General features: G+C 36.7%; 2 protein-coding genes across 2 annotated transcripts in view; one reads left to right on the top strand and one right to left on the bottom strand.

The window, feature by feature from the left end:
- SRPK1 (SRSF protein kinase 1) overlaps positions 1-18277 on the bottom strand; it is a 155721-nt gene that overhangs the window by 83555 nt on the left and 53889 nt on the right.
- LOC119539624 (protein Churchill-like) lies at positions 5412-5753 on the top strand. Its single transcript, XM_037843292.1, has one exon. The coding sequence runs from the start codon at positions 5412-5414 to the stop codon at positions 5751-5753; it is 342 nt and encodes a 113-aa protein (XP_037699220.1).

Genomic DNA, 18277 nt, shown 5'->3' with positions numbered 1-18277 from the left:
AGAGCCAGAACTGCAACACTCCTAGAAGAAAATGTAGGAAAGCATCTTCAGGACCTAGTATTAGGCAAAGGTTTCTTAGACTCTACACCTAAAGCACAAACAACAAAAGAGAAAGTAGATAACTGGGACCTCATCAAAATTAAAAACTTTTATGCCTCAAAGGACTTTATCATGAAGATAAAACAACAATCTGCACAATGGGAGAAAATATTTGGAAATCAAAGAAGTGATAAGAGTTTAATATCCAGAATATATAAAGAAATTATTAAACTCAACAACCAAAAGACAAACAATCCCATTAAACAATGGGCAAGACTTGATTGGACATTTCTGCAAAGAAGATATACAAATGGCCAAAAGGCATGTGAAAAGATGTTCAATATCATTAGCCATTAGGAAAATCAAATCAAAATCATAATGAGATACTATTTCATATCCAGTAGAATAGCTACGATTAAAAAAAAAGAGAAAATTAAGTGTTGGAGAGGATGTAGAGAAACAGGAACACTCATTCATTGCTGGTGGGAATGTAAAATGGTACAGCTGCTGTGGAAGACAGTTTGGCAATTCCTCAGAAAGTATATAATTACCATATGACCCAGCAATCCCACTTCTAGGTATATACCCAAAAGAACTGAAAGCAGGGACTTGAACAGATATTTGCACACCAATGTTCATAGCAGTATCATTCAGAATTGCCAAAAGATGGAAGCAACATAGGTGTCCATCAAGTGATGAATGCATAAATGTGGTATGTATATGTAAAGAATGGAGTATCATTTAGCTATAAAAAGGAATGAAGTTCTGATACATGTGACAACATGGACGAACCCTGAAGACATCATATTGAGTCAAATAAGCTAGACATAGGAGAAATATTATATGATCTCACTGATATGAAATAAGAAGAAGCAAACTCATAGAATCAACATCTAGAATATAGGTTGCCAGGGGCCAGGATGGGATAAAGAATGTACAGTTAATGCTTAAATTGTACAGAGTTTTTGTTGGGGGTGATAGAAAAGTGTTGGTAATGTATGGTGGCAATGGTAGCTCAACACTGTGGCCATAATTAACAGCACTGAATTATATATTTGAACATGGCTAAAAAGAAATATTTTAGGTTGTACATATATGTTACTAGAATAAAATTTTTTTAAAAAATGACATAGGACTGTAAAACACAAAAAGTGAACCCTAATGTACAGTATGGATTATAGTTAATAGTACAATTATAAAAATGTTCTTTCCTCAGATGTTACAAATGTACCACACTAATGAGAGATGTTAATAATCAGGTGGTACAAGGAAACTCTGTATTTTATGTATAAATTTTCTCTAAAACTACAACTTCTCTAATGAAAGAAAAAGTCCATATATGATACTTAATAAAGTCTGGAAGATAAAAATGCAAAGGGGAAAAATACTTGGAATCCAATATCCAAAGATAACCACTGATAAAGTTGGATTCATTCCACGGTCTGTAATCACATACTACATGTACAAATTTATATCCTGCTTTTTCTATTATATTGTAAGGTTCTTCCCACTTTCCTATGTAATCTCCTATGTAATCTTTAGAAGTACCACTACTTACTTTGACACATTTCCTTCAGTTGCATACTTAACTTGTTTGTAATGTTTCACTACTTAAACAAAGCTGCTTAGTATTTTCGTATAATTTTTATTCAGTATTTAGAATTAATTCTCTAAAGTTAAACTTCCTAGATAGGGACAGAAACAATTCTCCCCTCTTCATTCATAAAAATAATATGTTACAAGTAGAAAGTTTGGAAAAAAATTTTTTAAAGATGCTCCTAATCTGAACAATTGACATTTTGGAGAATTTTCTTCCAGCCTGGAGCCACGAACATTTTTTAGGGAATGTCATGCAGTGCAACTGCTGTTTTTTTTTGTGTTTTTTTTCCCTTTATTAAGAGAAGTTGTGGGTATATAGAACAATCATGCATAAAATACAGGATTGCCTTATGCCACCCTGTTTTTTTAAATATTCATTTTATTGAGATATATTCACACACCAGTCATACAAAATGAATCGTACATTCGATTGTTCACAGTACTATTACATAGTTGTACATTCATCACCAAAATCAATCCCTGACACCTTCATTACCACACACACAAAAGTAACAAGAATAATAATTAAAGTGAAAAAGAGCAACTAAAGTAAAAAAGAACACTGGGTGCCTTTGTCTGTTTGTTTATTTGTTTCCTTCCCCCATTTTTCTACTCAACCATCCATAAACTAGACAAAGGGGAGTGTGGTCCTTATGGCTTTCCCAATCCCATTGTCACCCCTCATAAGCTACATTTTTATACAATTGTCTTCAAGATTCATGGGTTCTGGGTTGTAGTTTGATAGTTTCAGGTATCTACCACCAGCTATCCCAATTCATTAGAACCTAAAAAGGGCTGTCTATATTGTATGTACGAGTGCCCACCACAGTGACCTCTTGGCTCTTTTTGGAATCTCTCTGCCACTGAAGCTTATTTCATTTCCTTTCACAACCCCCTTTTGGTCAAGAAGATGTTCTCCATTCAACAATGCTGGGTCTAGATTCCTCCCCGGGAGTCATATTCCACGTTGCCAGGGAGATTCACTCCCCTGGGTGTCTGATCCCATGTAGGGGGAGGGCAGTGATTTCACCTTTCAAGTTGGCTTAGCTAGAGACAGAGGGCCACATCTGAGCAACAAAGAGGCATTTAGGAGGAGGCTCTCAGGCACAATTACAGGGAGGCCTAGCCTCTCCTTTGCAGCAACAGTCTTCCCAAGGGCAAGTCCTGTGGTAGAGGGCTCAACCCATCAAACCACCAGTCCCCTATGTCTGTGGGAATGTTAGCAACCAACGAAGTGGGGTAGGCCAATACCCCTGCATTCTCCACAGGCTCCTCAAGGGGGATCTACCTATTTTTTTCCTTGTTTTTTTTTTAAACTTTTTTTTTTAAATCAACTGTACGAAAAATTAAAAAAAAAAATTTAAAAAAACATACAATAAAAGAACATTTCAAAGAGACCATAACAAGGGAGTAAGAAAAAGACAACTAACCTAAGATAACTACTTTACTTCCAACATGTTCCTACTCTACCCCAAGAAAGTAACCTAATATAGCAACATTTCTGTGAACTTGTTCCTACTATACCCATCAGAAATTAACAGACCATAGTCATTCCTGGGCATTCCCAGAATGTTAACTTTACCCATGATAGCTTATCTGTTCTTCTTGGATTAGTGTTCCCCCTTCCTTAATTGCTCTCTATCGCTAGTTCCCCTACATTCTACATTATAAACCATTTGTTTTACATTTTTCAAAGTTCACATTAGTGGTAGCATGTAATATTTCTCTTTTTGTGCCTGGCTTATTTCGCTCAGCATTATGTCTTCAAGGTTCATCCATGTTGTCATATGTTTCATGACATCGTTCCTTCTTACTGCCATGTAGTATTCCATCGTGTGTATATACCACATTTTATTTATCCACTCATCTGTTGAAGGACATTTGGGTTGTTTCCATCTCTTGGCAATTGTGAATAATGCTGCTATGAACATTGGTGTGCAGATGTCTGTTCGTGTCACTGCTTTCCGATCTTCTGGGTATATACCTAGAAATGCAATCGCTGGATAGAAGGGTAACTCTATATCTAGTTTTCTAAGGAACTGCCAGACTGACTTCCAGAGTGGCTGAACCATTATACAGTCCCACCAACAATGAATAAGAGTTCCAATTTCTCCACATCTCCTCCAGCATCTGTAGTTTCCTATAATGGCAGCCATTCTAATTGGTGTTAGATGGTATCTCATTGTGGTCTTAATTTGTATCTCTCTAATAGCTAGTGAAGCTGAACATTTTTTCATGTGTTTCTTGGCCATTTGTATTTCCTCTTCAGAGAACTGTCTTTTCATATCTTTTGCCCATTTTATAATTGGGCCATCTGTACTATTGTCAGTGAGTTGTAGGATTTCTTTACATATGCAAGATATCAGTTTTTTGTCAGATACATGGTTTCCAAAAATTTTTTCCCATTGAGTTGGCTGCCTCTTTACCTTTTTGAGAAATTCCTTTGAGGTGCAGAAACTTCTAAGCTTGAGGAGTTCCCATTTATCTATTTTTTCTTCTGTTGCTTGTGCTTTGGGTGTAAAGTTTAGGAAGTGGCTGCCTAATACAAGGTCTTGAAGATGTTTTCCTACATTATCTTCTAGGAGTTTTATGGTACTTTCTTTTGCGTTGAGATCTTTGGTCCATTTTGAGTTCATTTTTGTGTAGGGTGTGAGGCAGGGGTCCTCCTTCATTCTTTTGGATATGGATATCCAACTATCCCAGCCCCATTTGTTGAAAAGACCATTATGACTCAGTTCAGTGACTTTGGGGGCCTTATCAAAGATCAGTCGGCCATTGATCTGGGGGTCTATCTCTGAATTCTCAATTCGATTCCATTGATCTATATGTCTATCTTTGTGCCAGTACCATGCTGTTTTGACAACTGTGGCTTTATAATAAGCTTCAAAGTCAGGGAGTGTAAGTCTTCCCACTTTGTTTTTCTTTTTTTAGAGTGTCTTTAGCAATTCGAGGCATCTTCCCTTTCCAAATAAATTTGATAACTAGCTTTTCCAAGTCTGCAAATTACGCTGTTGGAATTTTGATTGGGATTGCATTGAATCTGTAGATGAGTTTGGGTAGAATTGACATCTTAATGACATTTAGCCTTCCTATCCATGAACGTGGAATATTTTTCCATCTTTTAAGGTCCCCTTCTATTTCTTTTACAACTGCTTTTTAAAGGGCTGTACCCCTTCCCTCTAAGATCAGGAACAAGACAAGGATGCCCGCTATCACTACTGCTATTCAACACTGTGCTGGAAGTGCTAACCAGGGCAATCTGGCAAGACAAAGAAATAAAAGGCATCCAACTTGGAAAGGAAAAAGTAAAACTATCACTGTTTGCAGATGATATGATCTTATATCTGGAAAACCCTGAGATATCGACGATACAGCTACTAGAGCTAATAAACAAATTTAACAAAGTAGCGGGATACAAGATTAATGCACATAAGTCAGTAATGTTTCTATATGCTAGAAATGAACAAACGGAAGAAACACTCAAGAAAAAGATACCATTTTCAGTAGCAACTAAAAAAATCAAGTACCTAGGAATAAACTTAACCAAAGATGTAAAAGACCTATACAAAGAAAACTACATAACTCTACTCTTCTTGGAAAGAGTGAAGGAGTAAGGATGCAAGGGAACTTAAAGTGAGGTTTTCATATTTTCCCCATATAATATAATTTTGAATTGTTGGAATATGTCCAATGAGAATTATTCAAGAAACATTCACATCATCTTAAAAATAAACAATTAGGAAGTGCTATAGGATGTTCCCTGTTGAGGTGTCATGGTGTATGGGGAATTTGTGGAGAAGGAATATCCCAATTGGAGTAGTATTTGCTTGGAGAATGGATCTTTCTTATTGAACTTTACAGGCAGTGCAGTATGCAAGAAGCGTGATTTTATGCTGATCACAAGCAAATCCTTGAAAGAGGAACATGGAGAAGAAATAGTTACCTATGATCATTTGTGTAAGAACTGTCATCATGTAGTAGCCAGGCATGAGTACACATTCAGCATCATGGATGAATTTCTGGAGTATACCATGCTGTGCCTGTTATGTGGCAAAGCCAAAAGTACTATCGGTATTCTCCCTGATGACCCCCAGCAGATGACTCTGTTATTCTAAGCATTCTTCTGCAGTTCTGTTGTTATTATGTCTGGTTGGTATACAACACCAGCAAGCCTGATGGTTTGTTTTACTTAGTTTGTATTGAAAATTCTTTGCCTTTTTTTTTTTTTTCCAGCTTGGACTTACCTATTCTTTGAAAGAGAAAGTAATTCAGGGGATTGCTACTCTCAGGGCTGAGCTCTTCTGCTGATATTCCTAGTTCACATTAGTGCAACCAAAATCAAGTGTCTTTATTAATAGCTGTTTTGAGGCTTAAAAAAAAATCATTAGAATGAGAAACTAAAATCTTGGTTTCTAATGCCATTTTCTGATAAAAGGAACTAGGGGTTCCTGGAGAAATGGCTGATTCTAGCAGGGCAGGAATTATGGAAGATGTGACTGGAACATCTTGTAGTGCCACAAAGTAAGGAAGTGTCAAAACAAAACAAATAACAATAACAACAACAAAAACCCACAATCATGTATCACAAGGCCATAAGAGCCAACTGAAAGAACTTCCAATGACGAGAACTGGGACAATTTTAACAACAGACTAAAGTAGTATTGGATTAAAACCCAAATTATAAAATAAATATCTATGAGTTCATATTGATACCAAAAAAATGACTGATTGAATAAATAAATGGGGAGAATAGAACAATGTTCCATGCAGAAGAATTTCAAATAATTTATGTATTACTCCGCTCCTAAGGAGGTAGAACATAATTCCCCACTCCCTAAGTGTGGGTTGCACACAGTGACTTCCTTCCAAAGAGTACAATATGGAAAGGGGGGGAGCAAAAGAGTAACTTCACAGTGGAGAAAACTAATGAACTACCTCAGCCAGGTGATCATGGTTAAAAGCATCAATGATAAGTCATGTTGACAGTATGTACCCTTGATATAATATAACAAGAAGGGCACTTTGTCTTTCTGGCCTTTCTCCCCAAATCCTAAAATCCCAGTCTCATCATGAGAAAAACATCAGACAAAGCCCATTTGAGGGGCATTCCACAAAGTAGCTGACCAGTACTCCTCAAAACTGTGAAGGTCGACAAAAACAAGGAGGCCTGAGAAACTGTCGCAACCAAGAAGAGCTTGAGACATGGTGACAAAATGTAATGTGGGCTCCTGGACCAGAAAAAGGACATTAACTAAAAACTAAGGAAACGTGAAAAAAGTATGGATTTTAGTTAATAAAAATAAATAAATAGAATGATTTTGACTGCTCCAGAGGGATCTCACAATAGTTGAAAGAGCACTAGTTTGGAAGTCATAAACCCTGGCATTAGTCTTCTTGCCTTTTGGACTTCAGTGTTCTGATTCTGTAAAACTGGGCTTATAAAAATTGATCTACTTCCTTCACAGTCTTGTTAGAAGATCCAAATGAATTAATGAATGTAAAATGTTTTGGAAAGCATAAAAGTTCTAGATTCAATGAGGTGGCTTCAGTTAGTTCTCATTCTGACACCAGAACTTAAAGGGTCAGATCAGAAACGGGACTGTTTCCTCTTCATAGCCAAGAGGCTTGAAAATTCTGGACTAAGGCTTAGTTTATGAGAGAAAAAAGTGAGCAAAGTGTTCATTATTGTTACCAGGGAAAAACTTGGTTGTATAGCAGCAATTCTCACAATACTAAGGTTTATTGAATGCTTACCATGTGCCAAGGCTTGCTTTTAAGAATTTTATTCATTTAATCCTCATTACAAACTCCATGAGGTAGTTTACTATTGTTATTCCAATTTACGAGCCAAGGAATCTAAGGCCCAAAAGAAGTTAAGTAACCTGCGCATCATTTTCCTTCAGGAACTGCCCCTCCACAATGTGGCAAGGCCCCTCCACAATCGGGGAAGACTGCTCTAGCCACCCCACCTCCCAGAGGTGGACACATGACCCAACCAAGATAAATTAGAATCCTTTTTGGAATGACACAAATGCTGGGAGAAGCTCTATTTCCGAAATATTAAGCAATAAAGACCAAGGAGTTACCAGAGGCAACTACTGCTACCAAGTGGGGAGATAATATCTAAGAATGCAGTCAAATATAAGGAAAACAAAAGCTAGGACACTTATTGGTTAGGAGAAAGAGAAATCTATAAAGAGACATTCAGATCACAGGACCATGAACAGCACCCTACCTATCAATCCCTAGATATAACCTAAGCTAGTTTGACTCTGGTCACTTATAACAGGAAAAGTTCTAAAAAATACATATACATCATTTGGCAAAAAGCATATAACTTCTGAACTATTCCACTTCTAGATATTTAACCTAAAAATTAAGATGTGCACAAAGATTTAGATATAATGATGTTCATCACAGCATTTAATACAGCAAAAAGTTTAGAAACTTCAAGACGATGGATTGATTGCACAAGGGCATTTATATCATCTCCCCACTCAAAATCAATAAAATTAAAATAAAGAAAAAAGTTCATAATAATGTACAGAAAGAGTGCAAAGTCCTGGCAAACTGGAAAAAAAGGACAGGGTGAGGAGAAGTGGAGAAGGCAGGCAGTCAATCTGTGTTGCCTGATAAAACCCTGGATATAAAAGTTGTGGGGCCCCAGCATCATGAACAGCTCCCTACTATTTCACCCCAAAGAAAAGCTTGTTAGGGATGCAGAGCTTCCAATCAGATCTCTAAAGCCTCACCCACAAATATGAAAAGATAACCAAGGATCACTAAACATTTGATGAAAGCCTCCAATACCAAGGACAGAAACCAAGACAATTAGTAAACTGAACCTACAGGAGAGAGATACATTCATGAAAAAGACAAATCTTAAGACCAATTAATATGAATAAAAACTAAAATGATGTTGATTTCCAACTAGAAAAGGGTCCTCTAAAAAATGATTAATGAAAGTGAGCAATAAGTTTTAAAAAATAAAGTTGAGATTTCTTTCAATGTAGGAAGAAAAAAGCCACCTATGGAGATGAGACATGCATGAAGAGATGAGACAAAGACAATCAATTCAGAAGGTTCAACAGCTGACAAACGAGAATTGAAGAAAGAGAAAATTAAGAAAACAGAGGGGAGGAAATTTTTAAAGAAACACAAGAAACTTGGGGGTGCAGGTTGAATGGAATCTCCATTTAAATTTAAAGAGCCCTCCTGATGCTAAATAGGATTACTTTTAAAAGACAACTACTTATGGACACAATTTAAAGGAAATTTCAGTATCCCAGTATTAAGAAAATCCTCCAGTCTTCAAGGAAAAAAACAAAACAAAACAGGTTAAAGGGATAACAATCAATCAGACTGCCATCAAATGTTTCATTCAGAAACCTAGAATACTAGGAGGTAATGAAGCAACGCCTTCTAAATTCTGACAGTTTGTCCATGGTTGATGAAACCAAAAATAAAAATTGAGGTATATTAAAGTTATAAAGTAATCAAAAGTGGATCTAGATAGTAACAAATGTTGGTGAGTGTGGAGAAACCGGAACCCTTATGCACTGCTGATAGGAATGTAAAATATAACCACTTTGGGAAACAGTTTGACAATTCCTCAAAATATTAAATGTGAGAATCAATATATGACCCACCAATTCCACTCCCAGATATATACCCGAAAGAAATGAAAACCTGCGTCCACACAAAATTTGCATATGGATGTTCATAGTAGCATTAGTCATAATAGCCAAAAAGTGGCCACAACCCAAATGTCCAACAACTGACAAATGGATAAACAAAATGCAGTATATCCATACAACTACATAAATACTTTTCAGCAATAAAAAGGACTGAAGTACCAATACTTCCTATGACATGGATAAGCTTGAAAACATTATGCTAAGTGAAAGAAGTCAGTCGCAAAAGGCAACATAAGGTATGATTCTATGTATATGAAATGTCCAGAATAGGCAAATCCATAGAGGCTGAAAGTAGATTAGCAGTTGCCTAAGGTGGGGGAGGGAAATGGAAAGTGACTGCTAATGGGTATGGGGTTTCTTTTAGGTATGGGGTTTCTTTTAGGGGTGAGAAAAATATTCTAAAATTAGATTGCGGTGATGCATGCACAACCTTATATTAAAAATCAACAAGTTGTATACTTTAAATGGGTGAATTGTAAAGTATATGAATTGTAGTTCATAAAACTTTTTAAAAATGGATCTAAATATAGTGCTTTATTGGGAGGAAGGGGGAGAGCAAATGGAAGTAGGATAAATGGCCTAAACATAGCAGGAATTCATGGTAATAGCTGGTGAATCAAGAAATTGCAATAAGTATTCTGGAATGTGCATCAGCATCTAACCAAAAGAAGAAAACAAAGAAACGTAAAAATAATTACTTTAGGAAGTAGGCCTACGTCACAGGTGGGACAGAGGATTGTGTACCTTTTAATTCTAAAACCTCTACCCGCTTATTTTTTTAATGCTGCTATTTTAATTTTAATAAAATAGATTATTTCATATTACATAGAGAACAAACCATCCACTCACCATTGAGAAAATGTTTCTATAGGTTTAGCTTTCTCATCTCTACCCCTATTATCAGTGAGAAATTTAAAAAATACAGAAAAGTACAAAAAATAAGATATCTATATGCCACAATTCAGAATTAACCAGTTTCTTGATATATTTACTTGCAGTCTTTTTTGTTTTTAAGAGAAATGGATATTTATATATTAAGCTGCAGTTCCCTTTTGCCAATCCCCACTGCACCTCCCATATTCATTCCCTTCCCTCCTCTACTCTTCACAGGCAACCACTATCAAGAGTTTGGTCTGTACCTTCTAATCCATTACAGAAACATTTACATACAATATGCATCCATTATCAATGTTTACTATTGAATTTTGTGAGGGAAGTCTTTATTCAAATTTTAAAAATGGTCACTGTACTATATGCATCATTGCGCAACTTGATTTTTCCCGCTCAACATGACTTTTGTGATCTTTCTCTGTTAATGCATGTCTAGTATGTTCCATTTTACAGATATAGCTTCCCATCAAAAGAATTTCCACTTTGTTCCTGATGGACATTTAAATTTTTTTCCAATTTCTGGTGACTACAAACAATGCCACAGTAAATATCCTCCTCCTGGTACATATTTCCTAAGTGTACATACTCAGAGTAGAAGTGCCAGGTATTTTTGCATTTGTTTTAAGGAAAGCTCTCCTATTCTCAAAATCATTTAAGTATATAGCTTTTTCATATTCCTGTTTTTAATCCCTTTGGATTTTACTTTTGTATATGGTTTGTTCCCACCTTTGGGCAACAAATTACCTCCAAACTATTTTTAAAATAGTCCCATTATTTCATCATTTCCTGATGCCATTTCCATCATATTCCAAATCCTAATAAATGTGTAAGTCTGTTTCTGGGTTCACTTCTTTTCTGCTGCATCAATACCACAAGAGTTTTATATAATTTGTAGATGATACCTAGTTTTGTGTCTTGCTTTCCAATACTTACAACTTTTTTTTAAATAACATTGGTTAGGATCTCAGTATCTATGCTGATAGCAATGATGATAGCAAGCATCTGTTTCTTGTTTCTAATTTTAGTGGAAATACTTCTAAAATTTCAGCATTATCTTTGCTGTTTGCTATAGGTTTTTTTGTTGGTCACAGGCTTATCATATGAATGTTCTTCTCTTTAGTATATAATCTCTGGTATCCCATAAGTTTTTAGCTTTTTTTCTTTCATTCATGGTGCTTTGCTTCAGAATGAATATCTTTGATATGTAATGAGATGCAAATTCCTGATGGAAATCTTTGCATTTTCAAGGTATTCATAGGGTTTTTAATAAGCATGAATTTTCTGGTGTTCTATTGTGATGTGACTTCTGGCTGAGAGCCTTCCCACATTCACTACACTGGTAAGTCTTCTTACCTATGTGTATTCTCAAATGTAGAGCAAGAACTGAAAATTCAGAGAAGGCTTTCCCACATTCATTACAACCATAAGGTTTCTCACCTAAATGAACTTTCACATGTACAATAAGTGACGTTCATTGAGAGAAGGCTTTTTCCACATTCACTACATTCATAAGGTTTCTCTTCAATGTGAATGTTTTGATGTTTTATAAGGTACTTCTGGCCAAAAAGCTGTGCTACATTCACTACATTTAAAGGGTTTCTCTTCAATATTAATTTCCTCATGCTCAGTAAGATTTGATTTGCCACTAAAGGTTTCCCCATACTCCTTACATACAAAGGGCTTCTCTCCTGTGTGAGTTCTCTTGTGTCTGATGAGGTTTGACTTCTGGATGAAAGTGTTTCCATAATCCTTACTCAAATGGTTTCTCAACAGTGTGAATCATCATCTGATGGGTAAGGAGGTTTTCTTTCTGGCTAAAGGATTTTCCACATTCATTACATTTGAAAAGCTTCTTTCCAGTATGAGTATTCTGATGTTTAATGACATACTGCTTTTGGCTGAAGACTTTTCCACATTCATTACATTCAAAAGGTTTCTCTCCAGTATGAAAATGCTGATGCTTGGTGAGGTTTGATTTGTGGCTGAAAACTTTCCTGCATACATTACAGGAAAAGGGGTTTTCTCCACTATAAATTCTCTGCTGACTGAGGTTTGACATCTGAATGGAAGCTTACCCACATTCATAAGGTTTCTCTCCAGTAAGAATTTTTTTATGAATGAGGATTTACTTTTGGCTGAAGATTTTTCCATATTTCTTAAATTTATAAGGTTTTTCCCCTGTATTACTTTCAAATGTAGAGTAAGAAATGAAATTCAAGAGAAAACTTTAACATATTTGGTACATTCAAAGGTATCTCTCCACTACATATTTTCTAATGCTCAATGAAGTTTTGTTACGTTCACTGATTTCTCTCCAGTATGAATTTTCTTCTGCTCAATGAGATTTGTCACCTAGCTAAAGGCTTTTCAATATGCCTTAGAAGCACAGGATTTCTCTCTGGTGTGACTTCTATGTTTAATAAATGACATGTGAATGAAAGAAGTTTTCCCAAATTCAATAAATTCATAGGGTTTCTCTTTGGTATGAATGCTTTGGTGTCAGTGGAGTCCAAATTTTTTTTAACAGAGGGCATTTCCACACTGATTTACACTTTATGGGGAATTATTACCACAAAGGGTAAGCTATGACAGAAGGATTTAACTAATCGATAATTCTTTCCCACACAGCTTCCCTCATGATGAAGGAAGTCTAAATTGTTTCAAACTCTTTCTAGGTTAGTTCAAAGAGGCACTGCCTTAAAAAAAAAAAGTTCTGAGGTCAGAGGAAGTATTTTCCAATTTTCTTGTATTTGTTGCCTTTTTCCTCAGTCTGTTCTTTACCGGAGACGGATGCAATTTGCTTCGCAAGTCTCGTTGCCTCTCTTATCTGTTTACTGTCTTTTTAGGCTTCTTCTGAACAGACTTTCTTCCACTTCTTTCTCCACCATCCAGGGCTTGTCTTCTTACTTCAGTGGAGGATCACATACAGTTTGGTCACTTTATAACCTGCCATTGGACAATTCTCCACTTGAAGGAATCTACTTTAGAGATATGCCTCTTACTTTCACCACGTGGACCCAGGGGAAGGCCTGACCTGCGGACCAAGACCAAACTCTACTCTCTATTTTTTAATACTAAGAGATATAATTTCCTTAATGAAAGGAAACAAATTGGAAACCTAAAGGTCCAAAAAGAGGGGACTGAATAAACATATTAACTGTATAAATCACCTTCATTTACTTCTGGAAAATTTGATTGCTAACTTATTCATTTGAGGTAAATATTTTAATTTCTAAAAGGATCACCTACTTATACCCATTGATCAAGACACTCAAAGTTGTACTATAAAATAACCATTTTGCAAACTTACTTTATTTGAAAATGTTTCTATGTGAATCTCTAAAGTGTGTGTGTGTGTGTGTGGGGTGTATACATACATCTTTTTAAAGTTAATTTCCCATATTGTCAGGTTCTTCCATGTCTTAAACATACTTTCTTTTCTATGTGTTTTCCTGAGACCTCTGGCTTCTGATATAGTTTAGATTAAGCAACTCAATGCCAAGCATAGAGGTTAAAAGAGAAGCCTGGTATACACTGGTAGAGTCAAAGGTTGGCTCTGCTACTTATTCCTTGAGTGACATTAGGCAAGTAACTTAACTTCTCTGTACCTGTTTCATCATCTGCAAAGTCAGAAAAATAATAGCACCAAGTTTATAAGGCTGCTCTGAGGATTAAATGACAAAAGTACTTATAAAAGACTTAGAACAGTGCCTGGTACATAAGTGGTGTAAGTATTATTGTTAATATTATTATTACTATATATCATCATTCCAAACAGAGAAATATGGGGAATAGTCTTGTTCAAAATACAGGGGCTCTTTTCTATTATCTATATCAACAAATACTGGCAGTTAGTCTGCAGAATGAAACTTTAAAGTTCTGGAGAAAAAAAAACCAATAATACATGTGCATTTTAACCCAATGTAGTAAGATGAATAGTGTCCCCCCTTAAAATGCATGTCTACCCAGAACCTCAAAATGTGACATGATTTGGAAATAGCGTGTTTCCTGATATAATTGTTAAAATGAGGTCACAATGAATTAGGGTGGGCCCTAAACTTAATGACTGGTATCCTTATAAGAAAAGGAGAGGACACATACATAAACACACAGAAAAGAAGGCCATATTAAGACAGAACCAGAAATTGGAGTGATGTGAATACAAGCCAAGAAATGCTAAGAAATAAACTAATACAGATTTTGGAACCAGGAAGTGGAGTGTTGCTGTAACAAATACCTAAAATGTGAAAGTAGATTTGGAATCAGGTAAAAGTAGAGGATGGATGAATTTTGAGGTGCAGAATAGAAATAGCCTAGATTGCCCTGAAGGCATGGTTGAGGAAATAATGACGTTAAAGGTGATTCTGATGAGGGATCAGAAAAAAAAAAAGAGAAGCACTGTAGAGAAAGCTCTCATGGCATAGAGAATACGTATATAGTCACAAACAGAACATTGGTAGAAATATGAACCTTAAAAGTGCTTCTGATTAGGACATGTTATTGGACAATGGAGGAACTCTGATCTTCCTTTTAAAGTGGCAGAAACTTGGCTGAATTCTTGTGTAGAAAGCAGAACTTGCAAGCAATAAATTCTGATATTTTGCTGAGATTTCCAAGCAAAGTATGGAATATGCAGCTTAGCCTTTCCTTGCTGCTTATAATAAAATGCCAAAGGGAAGATATAAATAGAAGGAATTGTTAAGCAAAAAGGAACTAGCACTTGATAATTTAGAAATTTCTCAGCCTATTCAAGGCAGCAAAAGACGAGAAAGCACACACTAGAGAGACCACCAAGGGTGTGGTTGGACAACCTTTTCCTAAAGAGATCAGGTGTGTGACTCAAGGATCAGATCAACCATCTCAGCAGAAGGAAGGAATAGAAATAGAATTAGCCAAGAAAGATTTGTGGAAGATCCTCTTGTCTGATGGACTGAACATCCAGGAACTGCACAGGAGACTGACAATTTTGAGAATGTTATACCAGGGAACTCTGCCAGCCTGGACTGAAAGGGACAGAGATGGGACAAAATGAAGGAAGACTGACTTGGAACGCAGATCCATGGATGCGGAGGCCAGAGAGAGTCCAGAGGGTAGAGCTGCTATGGGACCAGAAGGCAGAGCATTAAGCCACAGAGGATTATTCTCAGGCCTTGAAAGCTAATTGAACTTGCTCTGCTGGGTTCTGGACTTGCTTTAGACCTGATTCCTTCTACCTTCTCCCTTTTGGAATGGGAATGTCTATCTATACTTGTCTCACCATTATATTTTGGAAGCAGAAAGCTCGTTTTCTAGTTTCACAGGTCCATAGATGGAGGGGAATTATGCTACAAAATGGATCATACCCAGAGTCTCAACCACCCCAGATGTGGATGATTTATATGATAAGATTTGGGACTTTTTCGTTGAAGATACTGAGATGAGACTTTGGATTTAGAGTTGATGCTGTAATGGAGAGAGACTTTTGGTGACATTGAGATGGAGTGAATATATTTTGTATGTGGGATTGATGTGAATTTTGGGAGGTGAGAGGGCTGACTGGAGAACCTCAGAATGTGATCTTATTTGGAAATTGGGTCTCTGAAGATACAATTAGTTAAGATGAGGTCTTATTAGATTCGACTGAGCCCTAAATCTAATGACTGGTGCCCTTATAAAAAGGGGATACACACAGACACACAGAGAAGAAGGCCATGTGAAGACAGAGGCAGATTAGGGTCATGCAACCACAAGGGTCATGCAACCACAAGCCAAGGAACACCAAGCATCTAGAGCCAAAAGAAACTACAAAGAAGCAGGGACTCTTCCCTAGAAACTTCAGAGGGAACATAGCCCTGCTAACATCTTGATCTTGAAATTCTATCCTCTAGAACTGTGGGAGAATAAATTTCTATTGTTTTAAACAACCAAGTTTGTGATTATTTGTTACAATAGACCTAGAAAACCAATACAACCAATTACAATTAATTTAAAGGCATGATACAGATATGATATTATTTAAGATAAAAATATCATCTGGCTCCAGAAAATATTTGTTAGACAGAAGCTCATTTTTTCCTTTTGAGAGTTGCACTTTTGTCCTAGCTGAGTCACCACTGCATCTAGAATCCTCTCACATTCAACAGAAATATCACTTATCACAAGACTGAAAGTCAAGAAATACTGATTCTATACCTAGCCCTTCTAATAACTGATAATAGTCAAGTCAGCAATCTCTAGTTTGTTCAGTGCCTTAAAAAAAAAAAAACTATTTAAATTGTTCAGTGAGCTTCTTGCTTGTATGAGGTATGTAAAAGTACTCTGACACATTGAGATAGAGATGCTTTTTTCTTGACTTTTTCAAGTGACTATTATAAAGTCTCTTCGTTGTCCTTATTTATTTGTGCATGACGCTTATTATAAACCTGCATGCCAAGAAACACAATCTATTGCTTCTCTCTAGGAAGAGTATATATTAGCCCCTGTCAGTCCTCAGAATTTTGGATCTAAGAGCTGACTTTCTAATATACCATTTCTGTTCAAAGTCAAAATCTTCACTTTAGAAACAGTTGTTATAAGAACAATATTAAAATGGCTAATAAAAGTAAAAGTGCTCTAATAATCAAGGAAATGAAATGAGAAATTGAGACCATTTTTTACCTAACATATTGACAAAAATTAAAGATTAACAATATTTAAAATAATGTTTAATCTAGTGTTACCATCACTCATACCTACAGAGCATGAGTAGACTGGTTTAATATTTTGAGAACATTCTGCAGTCTATTTCAAAATGTAAGCCATGTATTAAATGGACATAACATCTGACCAGAATCAATCCCAGAGAAATATTTGCATAACAGCACAGCATCCAAAAATGCATATTCAAAATATTCACTTTACCTCTATTTCAACACTATAAAAATGCAGATAACCTATATGTCAATAATAAAATAAATTATACCAAAATACACAATTAAGAAAATTGAGAAGGATCTACATGTACATTCATGAAAATCCATAATAAACAGGTTGGGGTAGGGTTTATATCATTGTTATGAGATGAAAAAAACTATATACAACTCATAGCCTGTTGTGGAGGTGCTTTTATACAGATAGAAAGTACATATTACCTGTTAACCAACATGTAATTTCTCCAAGGAATGGACACAGGAAGTTGAGAATTCTTTTTTTAAAATAGTATATACTTCTGTGTTTGCACATTAAAGGGAAAAACAAAACAAAACAAAAAAGACAATTCTTCCAGGAAGATGGCAGACTAGGAGAGACAGGGCAAAATTCTCATCTGTGAAAAACACTACAAAAAGGACAGAAAATGCTCCAGAACAGCAGTTCCAGGGTTGCACTGCTGGGCAGGACCTTCTACACCCATAGTGAGTGTGTACTTGGAGAAGCTGAGAGACTGCATTTAAGACAGAAGTGTTTGGCCCAGAATGCTGCCAGGGAACAGGCAGTTGGAGCCGGCTAACCAGCACAGAGGGGAGGAGCCTTCCACGCCCCAGGAATCCTCCTCAACACTTGGTTTGGGTGATAAACCTTTGCAGACCCACGACCAAGAGCACCCATGCCAGAGACTGGCAGTTGGATCAGGCAGACAAGCGCGGAACGGGGGCAGCTTTCCATACCCCGTTCAGCCATCTTTGCAGTTGGCTGGGGAGATGACCCTTCACAGCCCCACGGCAGAAAGCTTCCTTGAGGGAATTCAGGATTTGGCAGACTTGTGACAGCAACCATTCTTCCTCCAAGGAAGCCCAGGGTGTGCATAGCCTAGAGGCAAGGGTGCTGCACAGAAGTGCTAAGGAGCCTTCTCCCAATCCCAAGGACTCACAGGTGCACGGCAGAGAGGGACTGCGGGGCATATGAGCTGAAAAGTGAGTACTCCACCCACAGCCCTGGAAACAGCCAGGACCATGTGTCCTGGAGCAGACTTCCTGCCAAACTGTGCAGGGCATGCTCCCCATCCACAGGGCTTGCAGTCCCCAGTACAAACAGGAAATTGGTACACTGACTGGACTTCCACATGGTTGGGTCCACACTCAGTGCATAGATGAAGT

Source organism: Choloepus didactylus, chromosome 7 (assembly GCF_015220235.1).
Source record: "Choloepus didactylus isolate mChoDid1 chromosome 7, mChoDid1.pri, whole genome shotgun sequence".
NCBI classification, from domain to species: Eukaryota; Metazoa; Chordata; class Mammalia; order Pilosa; family Megalonychidae; genus Choloepus; species Choloepus didactylus.
Note: the sequence above shows the minus strand (reverse complement) of the source record. Positions and strands in the feature narration are given on the sequence as shown.

Coding starts and splice junctions, on each gene's coding strand:
- LOC119539624 (XM_037843292.1), top strand. CDS start 5,412: ATGGTGTATGGGGAATTTGTGGAGAAGGAATATCCCAATTGGAGTAGT.